The 24428-nt window shown below is 37.4% G+C and overlaps 2 protein-coding genes across 11 annotated transcripts in view; one reads left to right on the top strand and one right to left on the bottom strand.

The window, feature by feature from the left end:
- Positions 1–5179: 5179 nt before the first annotated feature.
- Positions 5180–24428, bottom strand: part of LOC137013263 (myomegalin-like) — a 45809-nt gene continuing 26560 nt past the window's right edge. For 5 of the 10 annotated variants that reach the window (XM_067376939.1, XM_067376944.1, XM_067376941.1 and 2 more), the window contains 17 exons: positions 24122–24351; positions 23246–23306; positions 22888–23028; positions 21761–21951; positions 17584–17853; positions 17107–17232; positions 16886–17005; positions 16433–16559; positions 14493–14614; positions 14217–14417; positions 13846–13905; positions 11636–11826; positions 11419–11550; positions 11180–11318; positions 11050–11096; positions 6186–6231; positions 5180–5916 (listed from right to left, as the gene is read on the bottom strand). In XM_067376939.1, coding sequence (XP_067233040.1) covers positions 5801–5916; positions 6186–6231; positions 11050–11096; positions 11180–11318; positions 11419–11550; positions 11636–11826; positions 13846–13905; positions 14217–14417; positions 14493–14614; positions 16433–16559; positions 16886–17005; positions 17107–17232; positions 17584–17853; positions 21761–21951; positions 22888–23028; positions 23246–23306; positions 24122–24351 — 2320 coding nt within the window. In that variant the 3' untranslated portion in view covers positions 5180–5800. Of the gene's footprint in view, positions 5917–6185; positions 6232–11020; positions 11097–11179; positions 11319–11418; positions 11551–11635; positions 11827–13845; positions 13906–14216; positions 14418–14492; positions 14615–16432; positions 16560–16885; positions 17006–17106; positions 17233–17583; positions 17854–21760; positions 21952–22887; positions 23029–23245; positions 23307–24121; positions 24352–24428 lie in introns of all 10 variants that reach the window. The other 5 variants (XM_067376940.1, XM_067376945.1, XM_067376946.1 and 2 more) reach the window with 5 other exon arrangements.
- LOC137013264 (E3 SUMO-protein ligase ZBED1-like) lies at positions 6239–11014 on the top strand. The gene has a single exon (XM_067376950.1). It carries the CDS (start codon positions 8099–8101, stop codon positions 9752–9754), a length of 1656 nt encoding a protein of 551 aa, XP_067233051.1. The 5' UTR covers positions 6239–8098; the 3' UTR covers positions 9755–11014.

Here is a 24428-nt window from a genome sequence, read left to right as displayed (position 1 = left end):
TCGGCAACCGCTTATCTTTTTGCGCAACATCTACATTTCTCACTCCAAGAGAGCTGGCAGAGGCAAGAGAAGAACGCTGCTCTCTCTGATACTCATCCAGTCTCCCCTGAACTTCTTTCGCAGACCATTCACCGATCGGCTTGTGCTTAAACAGAGCAGACAGAACAGGATCAGGGCAATATTTTACAAACATGTGAGCCACCTCTTCACTGAATTTATCCATGGCCCGCCCTTGTCTACGCAGGCCTTCATCCGCTAGATCCGCTGCCTTATTAACTCTGATCCAGTAATCTACTGCAGTCTCACCGGGCTTCGGCAGAGTCGAATAAAAGTCAGCCAAAGGAAGGCACGATGGTGCAACACTGAAATACTTCAGGAGAATAGAGTGGATTATGTCAGGGTCATTCTTAACATCAAGAGATGCGTCACTTCTTAGACTAATTCTCACAATATCCCCTGCTTTGCCCATTAATCGTGATATTATCTCATCTGCTTGATTCTCAACCGCACATTTCTGTTTTGACAAAAGAGCTCTGGTCATCTCAATCCATTCGTGTACTGGAAATGTATCACTACTGTCACCTCTGAAAATCACAGGTTCCCTGTCAGTAGTAACATGTACTGTCATTTGAGAAACATCTCGTTTGGTGAAACTGTCAGGGTTTAGCTCCCTGTTGATTTGCAAATCACGACATGCATTCATCACTCCATTTTCCATCAATTTGGCAGCAACAGCATCACTAATTTGTTCGCCCAGTCTCCCAAACATATCGGTTAAGCAATCCAGCATTTGATTATCACTACTCACATTATGTAAAGGAGATGTGTTCCCAACATGGCGCTCCACAGGCGGGTCTCGAAAAAGCAGACCACGACCAACACCCTGTGCACTATCAAGCACTATGCGAGAACGACCTCCACTGACAACAGATGTAGGTTCACCAGCACAAAGGCTATCGGTCATGACGCCCCTTCCACGTGGAACAAAAGGGCTTACGGGACTGCTAACATCAAATCGCTGAACAAATTTTTCACCCATGAATGAAAATTAATGAGACAATGTTGCTTTAAAAGTTACTCAACAGTACATAACTTGTTAATCAGTAACAGTCCCAAAACAGTAGTGACCTATCAGTAAAGATCTGTCCATTCAAAAAAAAAAAAAAAAACTGCACACAAAAATAGTCTGCAATCAAAAGGTCTTCATTCATAAAGTCTGCAACCAAAAAGTCTCTATTCAAAAAGTTTCCTTTCAGAGAAAAAAAAAAAATGGCATTCAAAAATAAGTCTAATATGAGTCTATTCAACAACAAAAATCAGCATTCAAAGAAAAATCTTCAAAACATCATACCACATTAACCACAGGTATGAACAGCAACCTCTCAGCGATCCTCTTCAAGAAGATCAGGTGATCCAACAGGTCACGGCACCAATGTGACGGATGTGGTCTTTCTCCTCCACTCTGCGATGTGATTTGCCCTAACACTACAATGGCTCAGTCTCTGAAAAATGAAATAAATCACCCTTTAGTGGATGTATTGCTGCAGGCTGAAAAATAACCCACAGCGTGCAGTACACATTGCAACTGCTTGTTGCGTCATAACGACATTAACAAAAATTTGCATCGCAACACACGATCACACTTTACATATTACAATAGTAATGATAAACAAAAACAAAAGACATACCTGAAAAATGAAATAAATCACCCTTTAGTGGATGTATTGCTGCAGGCTGAAAAATAACCTAAATAAAATGTAAAATAACATTAACCGTGGCCTTACTATTGTTGACAAAAGGCCAATTAACTTATAAAATATATGTTAATAGTCAAATTAAATGATCAAAATATTACCCTAACTAAATCATAAACATAAAATGCTTAAAAACTCAACTTATTTTGCATTATAATCAAATATATTTAACTAAATTGAGATGGAGCATAAGCTTACCCACCCACAGCGTGCAGTACACATTGCAACTGCTGTGTTGCGTCATCTCCCGTCTCATTGAACATTTTTGCCTGCAGTTCTCAAACAACCCACATGAGGGCGCCAGTAAAACATGAAATTAACCGCTGCTGAATTTATAAGAATTCACAATAAAACTAAATAAAATTCTAACTCTGTTACACAGGCAGAGGAGAGAAACGAAAGAGATGCACTTTGTGTGCCCCAAAAGATGTGAAAACAGGCACTGTCTGTTTCAAATGCAGAGCGCACATTTGCAAGGCACATACATTATACTGTTGTCAGTCATGTGCATAAGTGGCACAAAATGACCAATTGCAAGTTACCTTAAAAATGCTTTTGTTAGTCACTTGCATGAGTTCACACAGAGACCGTCACAGTTTCTTATTTTGGTTAGTTCATAATTTGGAAAACTGAAAGAAAATGATTTGTGTTCTCTATATGACAGCGTTAATGTGTTTATTTTTTGTATGTCACAATGGTCAGATTTGTCAGGGAACAGCACACCCCTTTTCTGAAAATTAAAGCATTTCAAAATACAAGCCCTGTGTTTTGTAATCTTCTACATTCACTTTCAATGGCCGGCCATTTTTGTCCGGGAATATCACAAGTGTGACTTTGTGCCATTTTGTACAAAATAAAAGCATTTCCAAAAAAATTCCTGGTTAAACATTAAAGTAGGCTAGTGTAATCAACAGTTTAACTTTTTTTCACCTTATTGACAAAATTATTAACAAATAATGCTTTTTTTCACTCAAAAACTGAGGTGCATAAGCTCGGATAAATGACTCCTACAATTAAATAGTTTGAAAATTAAATTCAAAACCAGTCCTAATTGAAAAAGAACAAGTTGACAAAAAGATTTAATCCAAGATTGGGTGAAAATATGGTATAATGAGTGATTTATAAGCTATTTTTTATAGGTCGGTCATTTTTGACCGGGAACACAAGTGTGACTATGTGCCATATTTTTTACAAAAGTTTCAAAACAAAATTCCAGGTGACACATTAGAGTAGACTAGTGTGATCAACAATAACCAATTTTCTTCAGCTTTTATTTAATATTTCCAAAAATTATTCAAAAATTTAAAAAAAATTACTTAAAAAATGAAATGCCTACTCTCAGTCGACTAAAAGATCCTCTTTATCACCTTTAATGTATGAACTAACCATGAGCAATACATTTGTTACTGTATTTACTAATCTTCTTTAACATTAGTTAATTCACTGTGAACACTGTATTTTCATTAACTAATGTTAACAAGATTTTAATGTATTAGTAAATGTTGAAATTAACATTAACAAGGATTAATAAATGCTGTAGAAGTGCACTTCATTATTAGTTCATGTTAACTAATGTAGTTAACTAATGAACCTTATTGTATAATGTTAACAAAAAAATATTAACGTGCCTCTCCATTGGAAATGAATGGGAGATGAATTTCATCTAGTGGAAACTTTTGGTATTGCGGCCAAACAAAATCTTACTGAAAGCTCATTTTTTGAGATATCAAGCTCAGATTTGGAACACAACTTTAGATTTATGGCTTTGATTTTCCTGCAGTTTTAGAGTAAAACTGGTTTTTGAACTCTAACTTTAAAAAAAAACTTTTTTCACTTCAGCAATAATTTGCTGTGTGTCGTCTTTGAAGAGAGATCAGAATTGTCAGTGTTTTAAAGCTTTCAAAATTTATGACCAAGTTTGACATTTCATTTTTAGTTCTATGAAAAAGTGACTAAGTGGATTATAACTACAGCGTAAATATAATTTAGTACCATAAAATCCCCTAAAAATATTAAAAAACAAGCTAAAATGTACCTTCATTTTATAAATATTCCAGTAGCGGGTTAAAACAGGTGATTCCCCAGAGATTTAGCTGCTCCATGTAAACCGCTCTCTCATCTATGCCACACCCACACCAGACATGCATCCAAGTAGCCAGAGCAACTTTTCTCTATTTACAGATATGATGAAACAAGCATAGATGAGTGACATATATACGCAATTCCCAACAGGTCTGAAATATAACTAACTTACATAGTGTAAAAGCAATTCAATCACAAACATTAATAAACATTATAAACCTAGATTAATAAATGAGGTAAAACTTTTTGTTGGTTCAACCCTTAAATGCATGACTGTTTCGCCAATCATTCTTACATATTCGGGTCTTTATCGACCCGGATCAATATCTAACACGGAAGGATCTCTACCTGTCACGATAACATAAAACTCCTCTGATATTAGAGTAACAATTACAGAAGAATAAAATAAAGCTTATTTTTTTACCTTTTGGAGCTTGAAAGGGCTCTGTTTGAGCAGATGTTTTATGCCATCCTCACTGTCCTCGTCAGACCTCTTTTCCCAGTAAATTCAGCAAATAATAGGCTAGTTTTATGTTTGAGGTCACGAATATGAGCTCATTCGCGATCTCAAACATATTCTCAAAACTATATGGTTCAAAACATCTTCAAAATCAATATTTCGATCACTAACAGCTTCACCAGATCCATCCAGTAACAGTTAGTCATATTTGATTGCGTTCAGTACTTGTTTTGCAGTAAATCGCTGAGCCATTTCATGTTTCTCTTATTTCGTTTTCTGTCTGAATGAGTCGTCACTTCAGCATTGTGTATCAGACATTGCCACCTTGTGGAATAAAGGTGAATTGCACTTATTCCAGCATCTAAGATTCAATTATTGTTGTGCATACACACCTCGGGTCGTTAGCGACCCTATACAATTTTTACAAAAAATGAATACAAAAGTAGGCATACTTTTTATAATTTTATGATTTTTTTCTTGTTATATTCTTTATAATGAATTGATTGAGGAATACCAAGAAGGTTGATGTCTAACTTTAAAAAATGAACGAGGAGGAGGGTAGTGAATGACACTAAAGACCCGAGGTTTGCATTTAAGGGTTAACTGCTTAATAAAATACAATAAAAACTTGTAAAATGTAGTTAGAAATCTTGAACATGAAGCTGGTTACTGTTTTATACTCATGTTTAATAAGACCGACATCTAGTTGTGTGAATGTAACCATAAAAGCGTTCAGTTACTGATGCCATTGAAGAAATGAACTGTTCACGTTCAGCCATGATTCATTTACTGACCAATAAAACTTGACTCAATAAAATATGACTCAAGACTGAGTGTGTACATTTTCATAACGTATATTTATTTAGTATAATAGTGAGGAAAAAAAACAATACTGATTGTCACTTTTAAGTTATTTTTTCACAGCAAATATGCCGTAGGTTTTGTGAATGAACAATTTTGAATAAGGAAAACGTTAAAAAATATGCTTATATTTTCTACAGCGTTTTGCCAATATAGCGTGTAAAGAGAAATTTGACTAAACAGCTTCATATTTGTATGAATTCTAATGTTTAATTCACTGTTACAATATGAGAAGACTGGATTAAAATCAATCTCTCCCATTAAATCAAAGCAGAAAGCACAGAGACAGTCTTGTGAGGGTTTTACACATTTACTTGTATCACAGTCTGCTACATTAATGTACATATACCACTCATTTACATCAAAATATGAGATCTTCACTAGAGTTAGGCAGGATGATACATCATCACAGGAACATGAGACTGCTTAAAACCATTCAAGGGAAACAGTATAAAACTAAAGTTCAAAATATTTACAGGAGAAAATCTCTTCCAATATTAAAAAAAAAAACATTCCCTTTTACATCAGTTAAATGCTTACTGTAAATGTGCAAATATGTCCGTACTGCATCAGCGTACCTCGAAGAGAATAAATTAAAAAGGCAAATGAAGAGGGCGATATATGACATCAGTTGTGGGCGTGTCTAACAGCTGCAGTGGGAGGAGTTCTCACTGCATGCTGAACTTCTGCCTGAACGTGGCAGCGGACTGGCCACACCCCTCAACTGCTGATTGGTCACTGGCCATTCAGTGGGACGTCCTACAGAAACACAAAGGTAAAAAGACTCAAGAGACATGTTGAGATGCCAAACAATCAAAAACCATGCAGAGCATCACATGCCTGAAATAAAACAAAAACACCCCAGAAACATATGAAGGTCAGACCAACAGCAAAAAACCTTTTCACATGGGCCTTTGGGACGCTGCCCCAAACACTGAAAGGAATCAGGAAGAGCAGCGAGCATGCAGTGATCGTCATGCAAAGAAACAAACCAGCTTCACAAACGCACAAGCCTTCATTAAACTGACCTTCCACCTGCAGACCCTTCAGCCCAAAAACATTCAGATAGTTAGACTGAAATACAGTGAAATAAAGCACAGCAGACAGAGCGTTAACATCCTGACGGCAGAAGAGGGAAGAGAAATAAACTGGAAAAATAAATAAATATATCCTGGCTTATGTTCTTTACAAAGAGACATTTCAAGGCAATGTTACAATTTTTAAATATTATTTTTAGTGGTTCTTTTTATGTTTTAGGAAAGGTACAAAAAAAAATGTTTACAGAATATTGCAAATTTTTGAAATACATGTCATAGTAAGTCCAAAACATACAGTGTTATAATAGTGTTACAAATAACACAAGAGTGTTTTTTCCATTTAAATGCCAATAAATTAATTTTGGCAAAAAACCAAAGAACGAAAAAAAAAAAAAAAAATCATTTGATGATCATCAAAACCATCAAACTCTGCTTGAATACTTTGAGTCCAAAAATGTGTTGGCAATCATTTTTTTCTTTAATATCTCACACACATGGATGTTTTATGCACATATGGTTTGGGGTCAGTAACATTTTTTAATGTTTGTGAAAGAAGTTTCTTCTGCTCACCAAGACTACATTTATTTGCTCAAAAATACAGTAAAAACAGTAAAAATTGTAAAAAAAAATTATTACAACTTAAAATAACAGTTCTATTGTAAAATATATTATAAAATGTAATTTATTCCTGTGATCAAAGCTGAATTTTCAGCATCATTACTCCAGTCTTTAGTGTCACATGATCCTTCAGAAATCATTCTAATATGATGATTTGCTGCTCAAGAAACATTTCTGATAATTATCAATGTTGCAAACAGTTGTGCTGCTTTTGTGGAAACCGTAATACATTTTGTTTTAGGATTCTTTGATGAATAGAAAGTTTAGTTTGGTTTTGCTTCTGTATTGTATAAAAGTGATCATAAGGTCCAGGGGCTGGTTGCACCAAGTTACAACCTAGCCTAGTTTTGACATAAATGTGCACTAAGTTACAACTGGCGCACTACTAAATATTTTTGTGTTGCACCATTAAACTTAAGGCAGGTTCACACTGCAATTTTGGCCATGATTTGGTTGTCCGAGATAAATTTTGAGAATCCTAAAAGATTTGATTGATCACTAGTTTAACATCGACAGCCGATTAATGACCGTTATGATCAGATTTTCCCTCCGAATAAATTCTGGCAGTGTCAGAAGATTTGGCACACAGTTCTCCGACGACGAACGTCAAATTGTCTTCGTTTTTCAAAATAAGTCATGATCAAAATTAACGCTAGAGATTAGGGCTGTCAACTTTAGTCGTTTAGTCGACTAATCGGTCGATGCCGTTTTGGTCGACTGACATTCTCATTGGTCGACCAGTTGCAAAATTGTTTTTTTTTTTTTTTTTTACCAATAAAGAAATTTTCATTGATTTACTCCTTGATATTTATTCCTTTATTAGCAGTTATATATTACTGTATTCTAAATATAATTAGCCTATGTTTTATACCAAACTTTAAATGCTTTAATTTAGGCTATTTTATAACGGCGCCACAGTTTAGCGCACCACATGATCACTCAGGAACCGCACCTGTGGCTGGCTGCACTGCTGCTTCGCGCTCAGTAAGGAATATAGGTAGTTTTGCTTATTCATTCAGTTAGAACGCTACTTGTTTTGGGATTTAGTCGAAAAAATGTCCAAGAAATCTAAATCTTTTGTTTGGCTGCATTTTACAAAAAAAGACGACAAGACTGTGGAGTGCAAGCTATGCGGCCTAAAGCTAACTTACCATAGCTCAACGACCAATATGACCTATCACCTAAAAGCGGTAAGCGAGATATAAATGTGTCAGACAGCTTTGCTATGTCTAATGTCGAAAAGTTTATATATTTTATTGGTTATGTACTAGGCGCATCCACAGGCCATGCCACAGGCGTCAGGAAGCACTCAGACGCAACTGGAGTTGGTCCATCCTCTGTCGGCGAAGAGAAAGGAGGACATCACTAAGGGGATTGTGCATTACATCGCCCAAGATATGAGACCAATCCATACGGTGGAAGGAGAGGGCTTTAAGAACATGTTTAAAATCGTCGAGCCAAGATATACTGTGCCAGCACGGGAGACTGTCATGCGTGCGCTAAGTTCGCGGTTTGATGGACTTAAAGTAAATGTAAACCAGTTACTCCAATCCTCCGAGGCTGTAGGCCTCACAACTGATTTGTGGTCTTCACTTAGAATGGAGGCATACATGACAGTTACGGCCCATTTTATCGATGCGGACTGGAAAATGAATAGCGTTGTGTTAGAAACAAAGCAGATGGATGAAGCGCACACAGGAGAAAATGTCGCTGCGCGACTCACTCAAGTCGCGGACGCTTATCACATTCCACCAGAGAAGCGGGTGTCAGTGGTAACGGACAACGCTGCCAACATGGTCCTCTCGGTGGAATTACTGAAGGGATCCGGTCAGTGGCCAGACGTGGAGTTGGTTAGGTGTGCAGGCCACACCCTGCAGCTGTGCGTAAATGCTGCCTTAAAAGAAGACCCGGTGTCGCGCACGGTGGCTGCGGCGCGACGTCTTGTTGGGCACTTCAAAAAGGGACACAAAGCAAAAACGGGTCTCAAAGAGAAACAGGTGCAGCAAAAAGCTCCTGAGCACGAACTCATCCAGGATGTGGCCACCCGGTGGAACTCCACCTGCTTTATGTTGGAGCGACTGTTGGAGCAGCGCTGGCCCATCACTGCCGTTTTATCGGACCCCAATTACACTAAGAGGAGTGACAGCAGCACTTTGGACATGACAACAGAGCAGTGGAATATGGCTGAAGACATCACAGATGTTCTTAAGCCCTTTATTACACTGACCGAGCTGTTGTCGGAGGAGGCTAACACATCCCTGTCAGCGGCCTTCCCAATGCTTGAGAATCTAAAAAAATGTCATCTTGCCATCACAGATAACGATAGTCCAACAAAGAAGAAGTTGAAACTTAAGCTTGTGCAGGAAATAGATAGTCGATGGAAACTCAAAGACCGAGTTGTGATGACAAGCAGCCTGTACATTTTAACTGCAGTACTGGACCCGCGCTTCAAACAGCTACCTTTTCTTAATGATGAGAAACGGGATGAGGCCTATTCTGAAGTCGTAAAACTAGCACAAAGGCTAAGCCTCTCGGGAGACAGCGCAGAGCAGACAGGGGATGATGAGGACCCGTTGGCAAAAAAACAGAAAACGCCAAAAGAGAAGGAGATAGCGATGCTTCTTTGTGGACATGGTGCAGAGGATGATCCTGATGAGCCAAGCGCACAAAGATCCTCTTGCGACGAAATGAAAGATTATCTTCAGGACAGAAGTAAAGTGGACACTTCTGGGCCACTTGCGTGGTGGAAAAATAATGAGGAGAGATATCCACGACTTGCTCGGGCAGCCAAACGCCTGCTCTGCATCCCTGCAACCTCCACTCCTGCAGAGCGCATATTTTCCAAAGCAGGATTTATTGTTAACAAGTCGAGGAGCTGTCTTTTACCCAAGAATGTGGACATGTTAGTGTTTTTGGCCCACAACATAAAAAAGGTGGACTAGGCCTGCAGATCTGTAAGTAGCCTTAACGGCTTTATTATGCTGACTCAGTAGATTTTGACTTATTTGTACACTTGTACACTTGTGTTTGTTTTAAAACGCCTAGATCGTTTGGACAAAAGTTAACCCATAGCTTTGAAAGTAAAGAAGAATATACAGCCTGTATAATCGAGAGTTTTTGTTAGGATTTTTCATTATTTGGCAGTTCTAGCAGTTATATTTTTTGTAGCGTGTGGTCAGGTGCACGATTGTGACGGTCACTATAGACCTAGGACAGAACTCCTCACTTTTGACTTTGCAGTTTAAAAAATAACCTAATTTTCAAAGAATTGTATTATTATTATAGTTTTATGTATTATTGATGTTTTTCGTTGTTGTTTTATAAATGCTCTATTATAATTGTTTAATAAATGTTCAATCAAAAAAGACATCTCGCGTCTTTTTTTTTTTTTTTTTTTTTTTTAGTCGACTGATCATTGCGCAGGACAGGACTTTGGTCGACTAAGCATTTCTTTGGTTGACTACAGCCCTACTAGAGATTTCTTTGTCAGCCACTATTTCAGTCCCGTATGTAATGCAGCTCAGTCACCGAACATGTGTGGGTTGAAAGTATAAAAACACTTAAACCCATGTTATTCATTATTAAAGGTGCTCTAAATGATGTCACGTGTTTTTAGGCCAAAACATTTTCAGGTCTTTGTAGACGCCACAAGCTCCAAAAACGGCAATAAAAACAAACTGGTGCAGCCTGGACCACGAATCATAATAAACACGCTCCAGCCAATAACCGACAAGAATGATTTTAAATGCGCGTTCATGACTGTTTCAGGAAGCACGGAGGGGAGGAGAGGAGAAGGAGGGAGGGTCTAGCCAGCCTCTAGCTGTTTTGTTTGACAACACTAAGAACGTCAACAGGAAGTTACTCCACCCAGGATCGCTTAGAGAACCTTTAAGTAACATTGTATTTAATGGAAGCTTATTTTTATTAGTTACACGAGGCAAAATAGGTTAGAATGAAGGATAAACTGAAATTCATGGCATTTCAACAACTTGTGCTTATGTATTTGAAGGGTAAACGTCATATTATGCGACTACGCATTATTTTACAGAGAGCTTACGACCTACCAGCTACATCCTGCCTTTAGAACAAATGGTGCAACCGAATAAAGTACAGAGTTAGTTACAAACTAGCTAGTAGTAACTAAGCCTCTAGTGTGGACTTTACGTTCCAATTTAAGAAAGAATTAGGAACGGCGGGTGCAACCCTACCCAGGACATGTAAATGAACACAAACGCACCTCCAGGTTTCCTCTGGCTCTCTTCAGCACGCCGTGAGTCAGAGACACTACAGGAAACACAGGACACAATCATCAGCACTTCATTACTCAGGATGAGAGCGTGTTGTGCATGTAGACGAGCGTCTCTTACGCTGGTCGATGATGATGCGCTCCATGCCCTCTTTGAGCTGGTTAGTGGATCTCAGGCGTTTCACGGCTCCGGTCAGCATCCTCTCCTGCTGGGACAGACGACTCTTCAGACGACTGATCTCACTCCTCAACATCTCGTCCTGATGGGACAGAGAGGAACAGGGGGAGGTTTAATCAGGTTAGCACATAACAACAGATGTCTACGGAATGACATCACTTAAACGACAGTGTGTATGTTACCTGTTGAGTGTGTGTGCCGTCTCCTGAGGGCAGCGAGACTCTCCAGAGCAGTTTGAGAAGTCGAGCGGCCTCCTCCAGGACCTGCTGCATGGTGTTCACACCACCAGAGAAGCTCTTCAGCTGATCCGCAGCCTGACACACACCACAGAAAACACATTCAGTGCCGAAACATAAGCCTAACACACACAAGACCGTTTGTGTGTGTGTGTGTTCTCACCCTGCCGCTGTCGTGTATCTGTGTGTCCAGATCTGCAGTGAGTCTCTTGGCTTCACTGATCTGCTTGCGCAGGGCGTTATAGTCCTCTATCAGACCCAGAACGTGACGGCCGCGTCTGTCCGCCCACAGCCGGTGACCCGGTACCAGCCGGGACGGAGCATGGGAACCAGAGTCCACTGAACTACCGCTGTCTAAACACAAAGACACGTTTATGTGACCAACATGTAAAAATAACAATTTTAATTTCAGGGTTTATGAGTGAATTTCACAAATAGATAATTGGTATCTGGGCTCCGACACACTTAGCAAATGCGTGAATCCGTCATTCTCAACAACAGAAAACGGCTGCATATCTAGTGCCATGAAAACACATATTGCCTTTGTAATTGTTTGAGCGAGTTAGCTATTCTGAAAACAGTGGGAAAAGTTTCCTTTTACGTCTCTTGTGTTTTATTCATAATCAGGATAATGCCACTAAAACAAATACTACAATGATGTATAAATAGTTTACAATTGTATTCACAATTTGTCCTAAAAACAGGTTTTCAATTTCTTAACCCTCTGGAGTCTGAGGCTGATTTGGGGCCTGGGGAAGTTTTGACATGCCCTGACATTTGTGCTTTTTTCAGTTGTTCATAAACATATTAATGACAAAAGTGTCATTACACTGTATTCAGCACAAACTAGGCTACCATAATATGTGAGGAACATGTATGCACATGTTTGTGTTTCTGAAGGAATAATGTTTGTGGGTGGTTATTGAAAAAACTAAAAAATTAAGTCACTGAAATAAGGCCAAAAATATATATTAAATCTGTGTTTACAAGACTTCTAGGTATTGGAGGTTGTAGGCTAGAGTTTTTGCTTCAAAATTATGTAAAAAATTATAATGCCTACTTGTTCATATAAAACAATATATTGATTTAGTTTTTGTAAGTCACTTTTTGTCAAGAAACAGTATGCGTGGAGGCGTTAATGATCATGAACAATGGGCCATTTATACCTGAGAAGACAAAAGAATCACATAATAATGACCTGAAATTACTTGCATATTAATGAGGCCTTTCAGTCAGGTAGGGTGTGAAAAAACCCTCTGTAATCATGTCTCAGCTCAATTTAAAATAATGGTATTCTATTATATTCTTTAAAATATAATGTATTTTTGTGATGCAAAGAGTCTGACTATAGGTTTTTACTTTAAAAGAAGCACATTTGGAGAAATATTGATGGATTCTCATATGTTTGTCAATTTTCTATACAGATTTTATTCTATACAGAGTTTATTCTATATTCATTGTCATCACTGGTGTTTTCAATTCATTCTTGCAGCCGGAGGACGCTCTCTGCACCTTTAGTCCACAAATTATTCTAAAGAAGAAGAGGACATTTCAGTAATGGTGTTTTCAATTCATACTTGCAGCCGGAGGGCGCTCTCTGCACCTTTAGTCCACAAATTATTCTACAGAAGAAGAGGACATATCAGGAACTAACGATATGTCTTCCAGAGGTCGTTAACCATGGCTTTTACATACAGATAAACACTTTTCAAGACAATACATGAATGAGACTATGTATGCCTGTATTGCCTTTGAATTTGCCTCTGAATAGCGCTCCCTCCATGGGCGTGGTAGCATTAGCGGATAATGAGCCGAAACACGGACTTCTGACATGTGTCTCTTTTCATACAGATGACATAAACACAGAATTTTTGTTTTCGATTTGACTTGCACGTTTTAAAATCTGACATTTCAACATTTCTTTTGACATAAGTCTAATTTTTCTGTGATTAGTATTCACTAAGTTACAGTTCATTTTCTAAGAACTATCCGATTGGACTTTGTTCAGAGGGAGAGGAGAGATCACGCATCATGTTAGTTTTCTTTATTTTGCAAAAAGCACAACATTTAGTTTTTACTCTGAGTGTACACAAATAAAAGAAGACATTCTATAGTTTTAATTGATATATTACTTATGTCTCTATGACAAGAAATGACGGAGTATTTTAATCTGTTTTGCTGCAATGTGAAAAAAATCCTGCAAAACGCGCCGGTGCGTTGTCAGACCTCAGGGAGTTTAAGCAAAATATAATTTCTTATTTTGTTCATTTGATTTTAGGAGATGCTCTTTAGATTCATCATTGCAATTTAAATATGTTGATAAACTGACAAGATTATATTATAAACATAAGAAAGAAAGTCAAAGATGTGTACCATGTGCAGCACTAGATACATCTGTCTGTAAGTGAAGAACATCTGATCTACCAGCTTCATCTGAAAGAAAGAAAGAAAGAAAGAAAGAAAGAAAGAAAGAAAGAAAGAAAGAAAGAAAGAAAGAAAGAAAGAAAGAAAGAAAGAAAGAAGACATTTATTTTAACAACTGTTTTCTTGAATCTGTCTGTACTGTACCACTTGTATTTATTTAATGAACACTATTATATTGCTACTCTCACTTGTTACAGTTGTTTCAAACAAACCGCATCAGCTTTATTGCTTTATAAATACCACAAATAACACATTTCACTTAAAGACTTAGCTTAAACACAGTGTGTGTGTCAGTCTGATATTGGAGAGTGTGTGAGTACCTGTTTTAGGCAGCAGGTAGTTGATGTTAATAGTTGATCTGTGGTCAGTGCGGGTCAGTAGTTGTTGTTCTAGTCTCTGTCTCAGTGTGGTGTTGGTCTGGATGCTTCTCTCCAGCTGAACACGCAGCTTTCTGATCTCGGCCAGCAGTTCGCTCAGATCCCCTGCTGAACCGCCCTCAGAATCAGACCCACGGCCCTCTCCTGCACACACACACAGTTATCAGCGGTGTCTCAAACCTAGTGAGCTGCCTGCATGTTCAGTGCATGTGAACGTACCTTTGTGAGTCTGTGTGGAGTTCTTCATGTGCTCCTGTACCTGTAGCTCCACACGCACAGACTGCAAGAGCTGCTGGGTATCAGACAGCTGCTGCCTCTGATGACTGTTTTCACACTGCAGCCTGAAACATACACGCTCACATCAATGCATGCACAAAATTATGCTGTGCTTAATAGACAACATTATAATATTATCCGAATGAGTCAGAATAATTACTGAATTAACAACTGACTCACTGAATTAATCAGAATCACTGCTACATTAACAAATGAATCCCTTACTGAATCAGTCATTTGATTACAATATTTATTTGATTACATTAACAACTGAATCACTCTTCAGTCTCAAAAGCATCGTTTCTACAATCTATGTAGGCTTACAGTGGTTTTTGGGAAACAGAGCCCTAAACAACTGACTCACTGAATGGGAACAATTATTGCATTAACAACTGAATCACTTACTGAATCTGTCAGAACAAAAACTGCATTAACAACTGAATCACTTACTGAATCTGTCAGAACAATTACTGCATTAACAACTGAATCACTTACTGAATCTGTCAGAACAAAAACTGCATTAACAACTGAATCACTTACTGAATCTGTCAGAACAATTACTGCATTAACAACTGAATCACTTACTGAATCTATCAGAACAAAAACTGCATTAACAACTGAATCACTTACTGAATCTGTCAGAACAATTACTGCATTAACAACTGAATCACTTACTGAATCTGTCAGAACAAAAACTGCATTAACAACTGAATCACTTACTGAATCTGTCAGAACAATTACTGCATTAACAACTGAATCACTTACTGAATCTGTCAGAACAAAAACAGCATTAACAACTGAATCACTTACTGAATCTGTCAGAACAATTACTGCATTAACAACTGAATCACTTACTGAATCTGTCAGAACAAAAACTGCATTAACAACTGAATTACTTACTGAATCTGTCAGAACAATTACTGCATTAACAATTGAATCACTTACTGAATCTGTCAGAACAATAACTGCATTAACAACTGAATCACTTACTGAATCTGTCAGAACAAAAACTGCATTAACAACTGAATCACTTACTGAATCTGTCAGAACAATTACTGCATTAACAACTGAATCACTTACTGAATCTGTCAGAACAATTGCTGCATTAACAACTGAATCACTTACTGAATCTGTCAGAACAAAAACTGCATTAACAACTGAATCACTTACTGAATCTGTCAGAACAATTACTGCATTAACAACTGAATCACTTACTGAATCTGTCAGAACAAAAACTGCATTAACAACTGAATCACTTACTGAATCTGTCAGAACAATTACTGCATTAACAACTGAATCACTTACTGAATCTGTCAGAACAATTACTGCATTAACAACTGAATCACTTACTGAATCTGTCAGAACAAAAACTGCATTAACAACTGAATCACTTACTGAATCTGTTAGAATCACAACAATTACTGCATTAACAGCTGAATCACTCACTAAAAATCAAACTGAATTCAAAATGGATTTTTAGTTGAAAAGTGCAGTAAAATGTAAAAGGTTTGTAAGATTTAAAATCGTTTAAATATTAACTGGTTGTTCCTAGTTAAAGATACTCATCTGTAAATGTAACACCAATGTGCAACAAATTAAAAATTCAGGGACGACATAATGAGTGTGTAATGTGAAACTCATTAGCCAATCACACATTTACCTCCTGGATTACAAATAATTGCAATAATTAAGACAACTCATTACACAGGCCCTCTGAAAATGACACATGATACAAAACACACACATTACATGATACTGGATCTGTGTTATCTGCGGCTGATCTCTTTTATTGGAAACACACCTAAACATTTATATATATTCCTGTAGATGGAAGTCCCATATGAGGCTGTTTATGTGTGTGTGTGTGTGTGTGTGTGTATTACCTGTACAGGTTGTCCTGTAGGTGAGTTCTCTCTTGTTTTAGTGTTTCACACTCTTTTCTGCTCAGTTCCAGTTTAGCGGTTCGTCGGGCCAAAGTTTCCCTCAGGCGATCGTTCTCCTTCTGTTTATCTGTTTAAGACACACACACACACACACACACACACACACACACACACACACACACACACACCTGTGACCACAGCCTGCTTTCAAACACTCCAGTGTGCATCTGTCTACTTTTGACAACACTAAACCAGAATAAAATATTTTATGCATAGTGCAGGATCATAAACAAGCCTGAAATACACAGGGCCTCTTGTACAACTCTTATTTTGAAATGCCCAAACTTTACTACTAATTTTGTTATACCATTTACAATATTTAAGACTTTTATGGCCTTAAATTTGATTAAACATAATTTAAGACTTTTTAAGGACAGGGTAAGAGTTTGTTACCTCGCGCTCCCTGGTTGAGCTGCTCTTTGAGTGTGTGGTTTTGGGTCAGGAGGAAGTGAAGTTCACTGCTGATGTGACTCTGATGATCCTCAGAACCAGCGATGAAGATGTTAGTAGCTGCTGATCACACACATACACATATTAAATGATTTGAAGACATGAGGAGCATTGTAAGCAACTTTAAACATGAAATTAATTTGTGCGAGTTTGTGTGTGTTCACCTGAGTCTTTCTCAACTTCCTGTAACTTTCTTTCTAACTGTTCTCGGAGTCTCTCATTGGTTCTGATCGTCTCTTCAAGACGTTGACGCAAAGCTCGGATCTCAAGCAGATGTTCTGCTAATAGATCTGTAAGAGAGAGAGAGAGAAAACACTGCAATAGAGGCCAATTCTGCATCCACTTATGTATTATAATGTAAAAGTTTTCTTTTATATTATAATGACACTGTCCTAACCAAAACATACTTAACCCTGTAAAGAATGCCATATTAATAACAGTTAATAAAATCTTTTTTTTGTATCATATTTGAAACATCAGGATTTTATGGCTCATATAGTATGATAAGTGAGACTATGGAGCTCACATTTGAGAAAGAAAAAAAATATATGAAATTTGGTGCAGATGTTATTTATCATTTGTGGTGGAGTTATGCAGTGTGAGCAACTAAAGGTCACAAGCAAACACAGCGTGAGCTCTACCTGAGTTGATAGTCTTGCTCGCAGACGTGTTCTGCTGCTGCTCCGGCTGTTTGTCTTCGGTCTGGTTCTGTGGGTTGTGCTTCAGGATGGAGCGCGTGAGGTCCAGTTCACTACGAAGTGTAGCGTTCAGCTCCTCGCTGCCTCTCAGCTGCTCCTGCAGACGCCCATTCTCCCGCTGAAGCATTCGGACACTCTCCTCTCCACCGTCACTCACAGCCCCGGATACCAGCCCCATATCTGTAAATGCATCGCCATTGGCTGCCTTCAGGCCTGCAAAAGAAGACAAAAAAAGTTGTAAACTGCACACAAGAACAAAATGATCCATAAATTAATTTTACAAATGATAATTTGTGTTTTCAATTTTTAGGAGAATTATGACAAATACGTACAAATACCCTGTTGTGAAGAATTAAGGCAACAGAATTTCAGCAACATCTCCTTTGCGGTCATTAAACTGAATTGTATATATTAATTATTATGTATATTTGATACACTACTGTTCAAAAGTTTGGGGTTGGTAAGATTTTTTTTTTTGTTTTTGAAAGAAGTCTCTCTGCTCACAAAGGCTGCATTTATTTGATCAAAAATAGAGTAAAAACAGTAATATTGTGAAATGTTATTACAATAAAAAAAAAATCTAATTTAAATTAAATTACTTTTTTTTTTTCAGCATCATTACTCCAGTCTTCAGTGTCACATGACCCTTCAGAAATCATTCTTATATGCTGATTTGATGTCTGAGAAACATTTGTTCGTATTAATGTTTATTGTCTTATTATTTTTGTAATAAAACAATTATTAATTCAGGATTTTTGATGAACAACATTCATTTGAAATAAAAATCTGTTTTTGCTGTCACTTTTGTAAATTTAATTGCTGAATAAAAGTATTAATTTCTATCAAAAAAAAAAAACTTTTACTGAAATAAGTAATAAAATTACTAAAAATAAAATAAAAACAAATGAAAAGCTTAATAGAAATAGAAGCTAACAAAAATGACAAAGGCGAATACCAAAATTATTCAAATGAAAACTGAAAATATAAAAATAAAAGGCAACTGAAAATAGTATATGAATAATACTAAAATAACATCAAGCATCAAATTCTGTTACTTAAACCTAACCTATAATTCAAAAGAACATCTATCAGCACCATTCAAAGAACTAGACAGTCAAGAAGAGAATAACGCTTGATTTTTACCTTCCTCTTTGGTGGCTTTTAGCACCATCCTCCATCTGCTACGAGAGACGCCTTTATGGGCCATAATTTGTTCACTCATGTTCAGAGCTGAGCTACAGTTAACCTAGACCTGGTCTCACAATAACCCCAGATCTAAGTATAGTTGTAATCCAAGTTTAGCACAAAAGCACCAGAAATTAAGCTCTCACGAACATGTATACAATTCAGCATCACTCAACATGCGATCCCCTCGCCTCTAAGCACTTTAGTGCTAAACAAACTGCAAAGACGGTGTAGTCCATCATGCGTTCACGGAGTACATCTCCAATCTCTTGATCTATTGTGTCCCAGCTGCTGGGAAACCTGAACCAGGCTGTTCTGAAGAGAGATCAGGAGTCACACATTCCTTCTGTTTGCTAGTGTAATGCTATGAGAGTTAGTCCAGCATCTTGTGCCGATGCCTTTACTAAAGAGCAAAATCTATCTGTTTGCATGATACTAAACACTCAAATCAGCAACAACCATGCTCAGGGCTCTTAACGGCTCTCAGGAGGGCAGAAGTGATAACAATGCATGCTGAATAATGCATCTGTAAGGGCCTGTAACGGGACACCAGCCTCAGCTTCTGCTGTTTCAATACACGACTCCAAATACTCAAGCTGACAGGACCGCAGATTAGGGCTGGGCAATATATCAAGTGTTTACGATATATTGATATTAGGGCTGTCAAAATTAACACATTAACGCATGAGATTAATTTTTCAGTCTAATGCATTAAAGATATTTAGCGCAATTAAAGCAGCATCTGTTTTTCCGTCATAATTTGGTTAGCATTACATTATACGGTCACGCTCTTTTTCACGCAGAAGCTTTTCAAGCGCCACAAGACAAACGAGAACGCTCTGTCTGTGAATGTTGTGTCTGTGTCACACACACACGAATCGTGTGCACAGAAAGACGCGTACCAATGCAGTTCTCTTTAGCGCTTGAACAAACAATAACACAGAATTATGCCAAAATGCCCATTTTGTCGAGTATCCTCATTAAATGAGTTAAATAAATGTCTTAAATGAACTTAAAGAGTTGTGTGAAAATGTTCGTCAGAGCTGCGTCATGTTCGGCAGCGACAGCTCTTAAAGTGACAGCAGCCTTATAAACCAGTTGCTGTGATGTCTGTCATTAATGTTAATCAAAAAACAAATGTAACAGAAAATTGTAGCTTTAATAAGGATTAATCTACATTTCGTTTGTAATTTATGCAGTGAAGTCTGTAAAGTGTTTGATAACTTAGGAAGCTAATAGGAAGCTCACAGGTTAAAATTACATTAATTATAATGGGTTTAAGTGAAGACTGTTTTAAGTACCTCAGGGCTCAGTGCTTGGACCAATTCTCTTCTCCATCTACATGTCATCACTAGGATCTGTCACTCAGGAACATGGTTTTTCCTATTACTGCTATGCTGATGACACACAACCCTACCTCTCATTTCAACCTGATCATCCAATGCTTACTGCTCGTATCGCAGCCAGCCTGACAGCCATTTCTGCCTGGAAGAAGTACCACCACTTTCAAATCAACTTTGCAAAGACTGAACTGCTTGTGGTCGGTGCCAACCCAACACTTCATCACAACCTCTCCATTCAACTTGGTTCGTCAACCATAACTCCCTCTAGGACAAGCCAGGAACCTTGGAGTGGTGATGGATGATCGTTTAAGCTTCACAGATCATATTGCAACAAAGGCCCGGTCCTGCAGATTTGCTTTGTACAACATTAGGAAGATTAGACCTGCTGCACAGAAGGTGCATAATCCAATTTGTCTTAAACAGGAAACATGCTTTATATTAAGGCAGTCAAAGTAACTTGTAAGATATAGTTCATGTGTATAGTTTAATGCGGCTTGCACTGTCAGATGCTCTGACAGATACTTGTGCTGTTTAATGAGTTTTACTTTTCACAGGTATATTCTCTATCTGTAAATGTTAGAAAGTCCTGAAAACATTTCCATTTTGCTGCTGCTAAACCCCTCATGCCCAAACTCTGCCTAACATTTTACTTTTGAACAGAATTAAGTGAGACATTTAAAAACTGGATTTATTTTACTTTGAACTGCACACAAAAATTGTCTACATTTTGGATTTATCAAGTCTTGATTTTGTCTATTTCTCCATTTTATACAAAATTACAGAATCATTTTAGCTAGGCTATTATAAATTGAGCAAATGTCTTATTTTTCAAATCATTTCAGTCAGTCTTTTAGGTCACAGCAGGTTTGCATATTTTTCATGCTCTTTTTTAGTGACTGTGGATCAACAACCGAAATCCACCAATATTAAGTAGCATTTTTGGAGATACAAGGTTTCTGTCCGACAGTGACGATATACTATATAGCCTGAAATCTAACTATATCGTCACCCATTGCTTTATAGTAAGTTAGACAAACAATTGTTTAACTTTATTACATACAGTAGGATCACTAGGCTGATATATACTATTTAACAAATCTCAACAGCTTGATTGATTAAATCGTCACAAAATGTAAACTATATTATTACCCAGCTCTAATCTACTAAATGTGACTATAAGGCATGAAGATATTAAAATATTATGAACATCAGCACGATTTATGTACAGCTACTTTGAAACGATGTGTATTGTGAAAAGTGCTATACAAATAAATTTTACTTGACTTGACTCAAGGCTTCAGCGTTACAGGTTACCAAACTGACCTGAATCTCTCTCCAGGTCAAGAGGTTACTGTGAGAATCAATGAAGGTGTACTGGATAAATAATTCAGCTTGATTTAAAAGGTGCTCTGCCTTGAACTGAGATTACATTCATCTATTATCACGGAATCAGTTTCAGTTTGATAAAACATTGAAGAACTTTATTTTAAAGGATGTTCATGGACGTTCAGGGCTGATATGTTAGTTGAGATACAATCAGGTGCATTTATAAACAAATGAAATGACTTAATACCTGATCAGGTGAGTGTTACCTGCATGAGGTTTGTTGGGGGTCTGCCTGCTCAGAGCAGGGGGGCTGTCGTGGAATGATGTGGTGCCATCATTGGACAGCCTGTCACTCATCTCGGAGTCTGAGCGCTGATGCATTCTGGGAACTTGCATTCGTAGTCGATGTTGCAGAGCTTTAATGAGCCGGTCTTTCTCCTGCAGTTCTGCAGAGAGTCTGGCAGACACACAAATAATTACAGAGAGAACTTAACTGTCTGAAAACAATCAGAGGGACACAGCAAAACTAATGAGTAATCAACACAACAATACCACACAAGATAAGGAGGCTGTAAAAGAGTAAGGCTAAATCCCAAATCCGATACTTTTACTTGATACTATGCATGCATTAACTTTGTGGCATATGATAAATGAGCAAAACTGGCCTTAAAATTAATTTAAGTTTTAGGTTCATTAAAAATATGTGGTTGCAGCTACCAGTCCAAATAACATACTTGGAATCGCAAAAAATAAACACTATCCTTCAAAAAGGGTCAAGTTTTAATGTTTTCAAAATAAGTCTCTTATGCTTGCCAGGGCTGCATTCATTTGAGCAAAAATACAGTAATATTGTGAAATATTATTACAATTTAAAACAACTGTTTCCTATTTGAATATATTTTGAGATGTAATTTATTCCTGTGATCAAAGCTGAATTTTCAGCATCATTACTCCAGTCTTCAGTGTCACATGATCCTTCAGAAATCGTTCTAATACGTTGATTTGCTGCTCAAGAAACATTTCTGATAAGTATCAATGTTGAAAACAGTTGTGCTGAAACCGTGATACATTTTATTTTTCGGATTCTCTGCTGAACAAAAAGTTCAAAAGAACAACATTTATCTGAAATAAAATTGCTTTACTGTCACTTTATCAAATTTAATGCAATCTTGCTGAAAAACAATCTTACTGACCTTAAAGTTTTGAATGGTATGTGTAATTTGGGACAGATTAATCACACAGTATATGAATTGGGATTGAGCCTAAATCTGGCTATAAAGACGGTCACCCAAAGACAAAATACATAAGAAAATCTTAAATGACTCTAAGAAAGATTTCATTACAGAAATCACACACACTGCACTGCACACGGGCCACTGCAGGCAGCACTCACTGGTCAATGTAATGCCGTGTACTAATGGCAAGATTCTGGTTCTGCCTGCACAAATAAACCATCTGTAGCTGCTGCTGTTCTCTGTCGCCCTCTAGCTGAGAGCGCAGGTACTGCAGCTCCTCCCACACCCACTCACAATCACTGTCAGGAAGAAGCCAAAGACTACAGCATCAAACACCAGCTGGATTAATGGGTAATAGTAGCTACAGACTCAAGTGAACACTACAGCGTAACCATGCATACTAATGGTGTGTTTCATTACTCATTTATTACATAATGCTTCCTCCTTGAGATTTTAGTATTTGTTAGATCACGGAGCATCCTTGTTAGCATATATGAAGCCGAAAGTGGTTCTCACCTGAGCATCATTTCTGACTCCGCTCCCTCCTCATTATCCAAACCAGCACCTCCTGTAGAAACTAAAGGAAAACAGAAAACACATACTATAACATTTATGGTGTATTTTTGGTTATGTTCACAATGGAAAACTAGTGATTTGCTTCTTAATATATAGTACATACTATACTATGTACCATACTACACTACAATTGTTTTAAATTGTATGTGAAAGCAGTGTTATTTTAGTATTATTGAGACACTATTATAGTTTTTTTTATAATACTTTTTATACATTTATTTTTTAAATTAATTTTATTTTTGTAATTTCCATTTGATTTAAATGTTATGTTTCAAAGCTATATTTAGTCAGTTAATAATTTTTAACATACAACTGTTTTTATTATTAATTTGTAATTATTAAAAAAAGCAATTCAAAAGTATATAATTGCACGATTTATTGCACAATACAAAAAAAAAAACACTGAACTTAAACACGATTCTTAGTGCGATTATGAAATCGCAAAAGCTGTGATTACTTTTTATGCACAGATTGTCAATGAAGTATGGCTCCAAATGCTAATCCATCTGAAAGCACTGCGAGTTTGAGTCGCTTATAATGTGCATTTGAAAAAGCAACATGCGTCAAACATCTTTCCAGACATGAGAAGCATTTATTAAACATCTTGTCCAACAAAAGACAACATTTAATAACATGTTTTTACTCCAAACTCACTTCATAATGACAGTTGAGTCACAGTCATGTTTAATCAAAGCATTGCAATCTTCTCTTTATTCAGCTACAGCTAATATTAAAAGTCAAGAATTGGAATCCAATCTGATCGTGAGGTGCATAAAGATTCTCATCCCTAGAGTCTCTGTGTGTTTGTGTACTTACCCTGCTCTAGTTTCTCCAGCAGGCCGAGACTGCGGTCCAGCTGCTCTTTGAGCTGGATACTCTGAGCAGAGATACTCTGGTGCATCTCATTGGGTTGGAGTAACTCCTCTAGAGCCCCTCTGAGCTCCAGCAGCTGTTTACGCTGTTCCACACCCAAACCACGGGACACACGGATCTGTTCCCGCAGCTCACACAACTCCCGGGCTTGAGACTGGACCAGAGACTCAATTCTGCAGAAAGAGAGGATGACATTTAATAAATGGGAAACACTTTACAATAATGTTTCATTTGTTAACAATAGCTAACT

Source organism: Chanodichthys erythropterus, chromosome 22 (assembly GCF_024489055.1).
Source record: "Chanodichthys erythropterus isolate Z2021 chromosome 22, ASM2448905v1, whole genome shotgun sequence".
Taxonomy (NCBI): domain Eukaryota; kingdom Metazoa; phylum Chordata; class Actinopteri; order Cypriniformes; family Xenocyprididae; genus Chanodichthys; species Chanodichthys erythropterus.
Note: the sequence above shows the minus strand (reverse complement) of the source record. Positions and strands in the feature narration are given on the sequence as shown.

Coding starts and splice junctions, on each gene's coding strand:
- LOC137013264 (XM_067376950.1), top strand. CDS start 8,099: ATGCCACAGGCGTCAGGAAGCACTCAGACGCAACTGGAGTTGGTCCAT.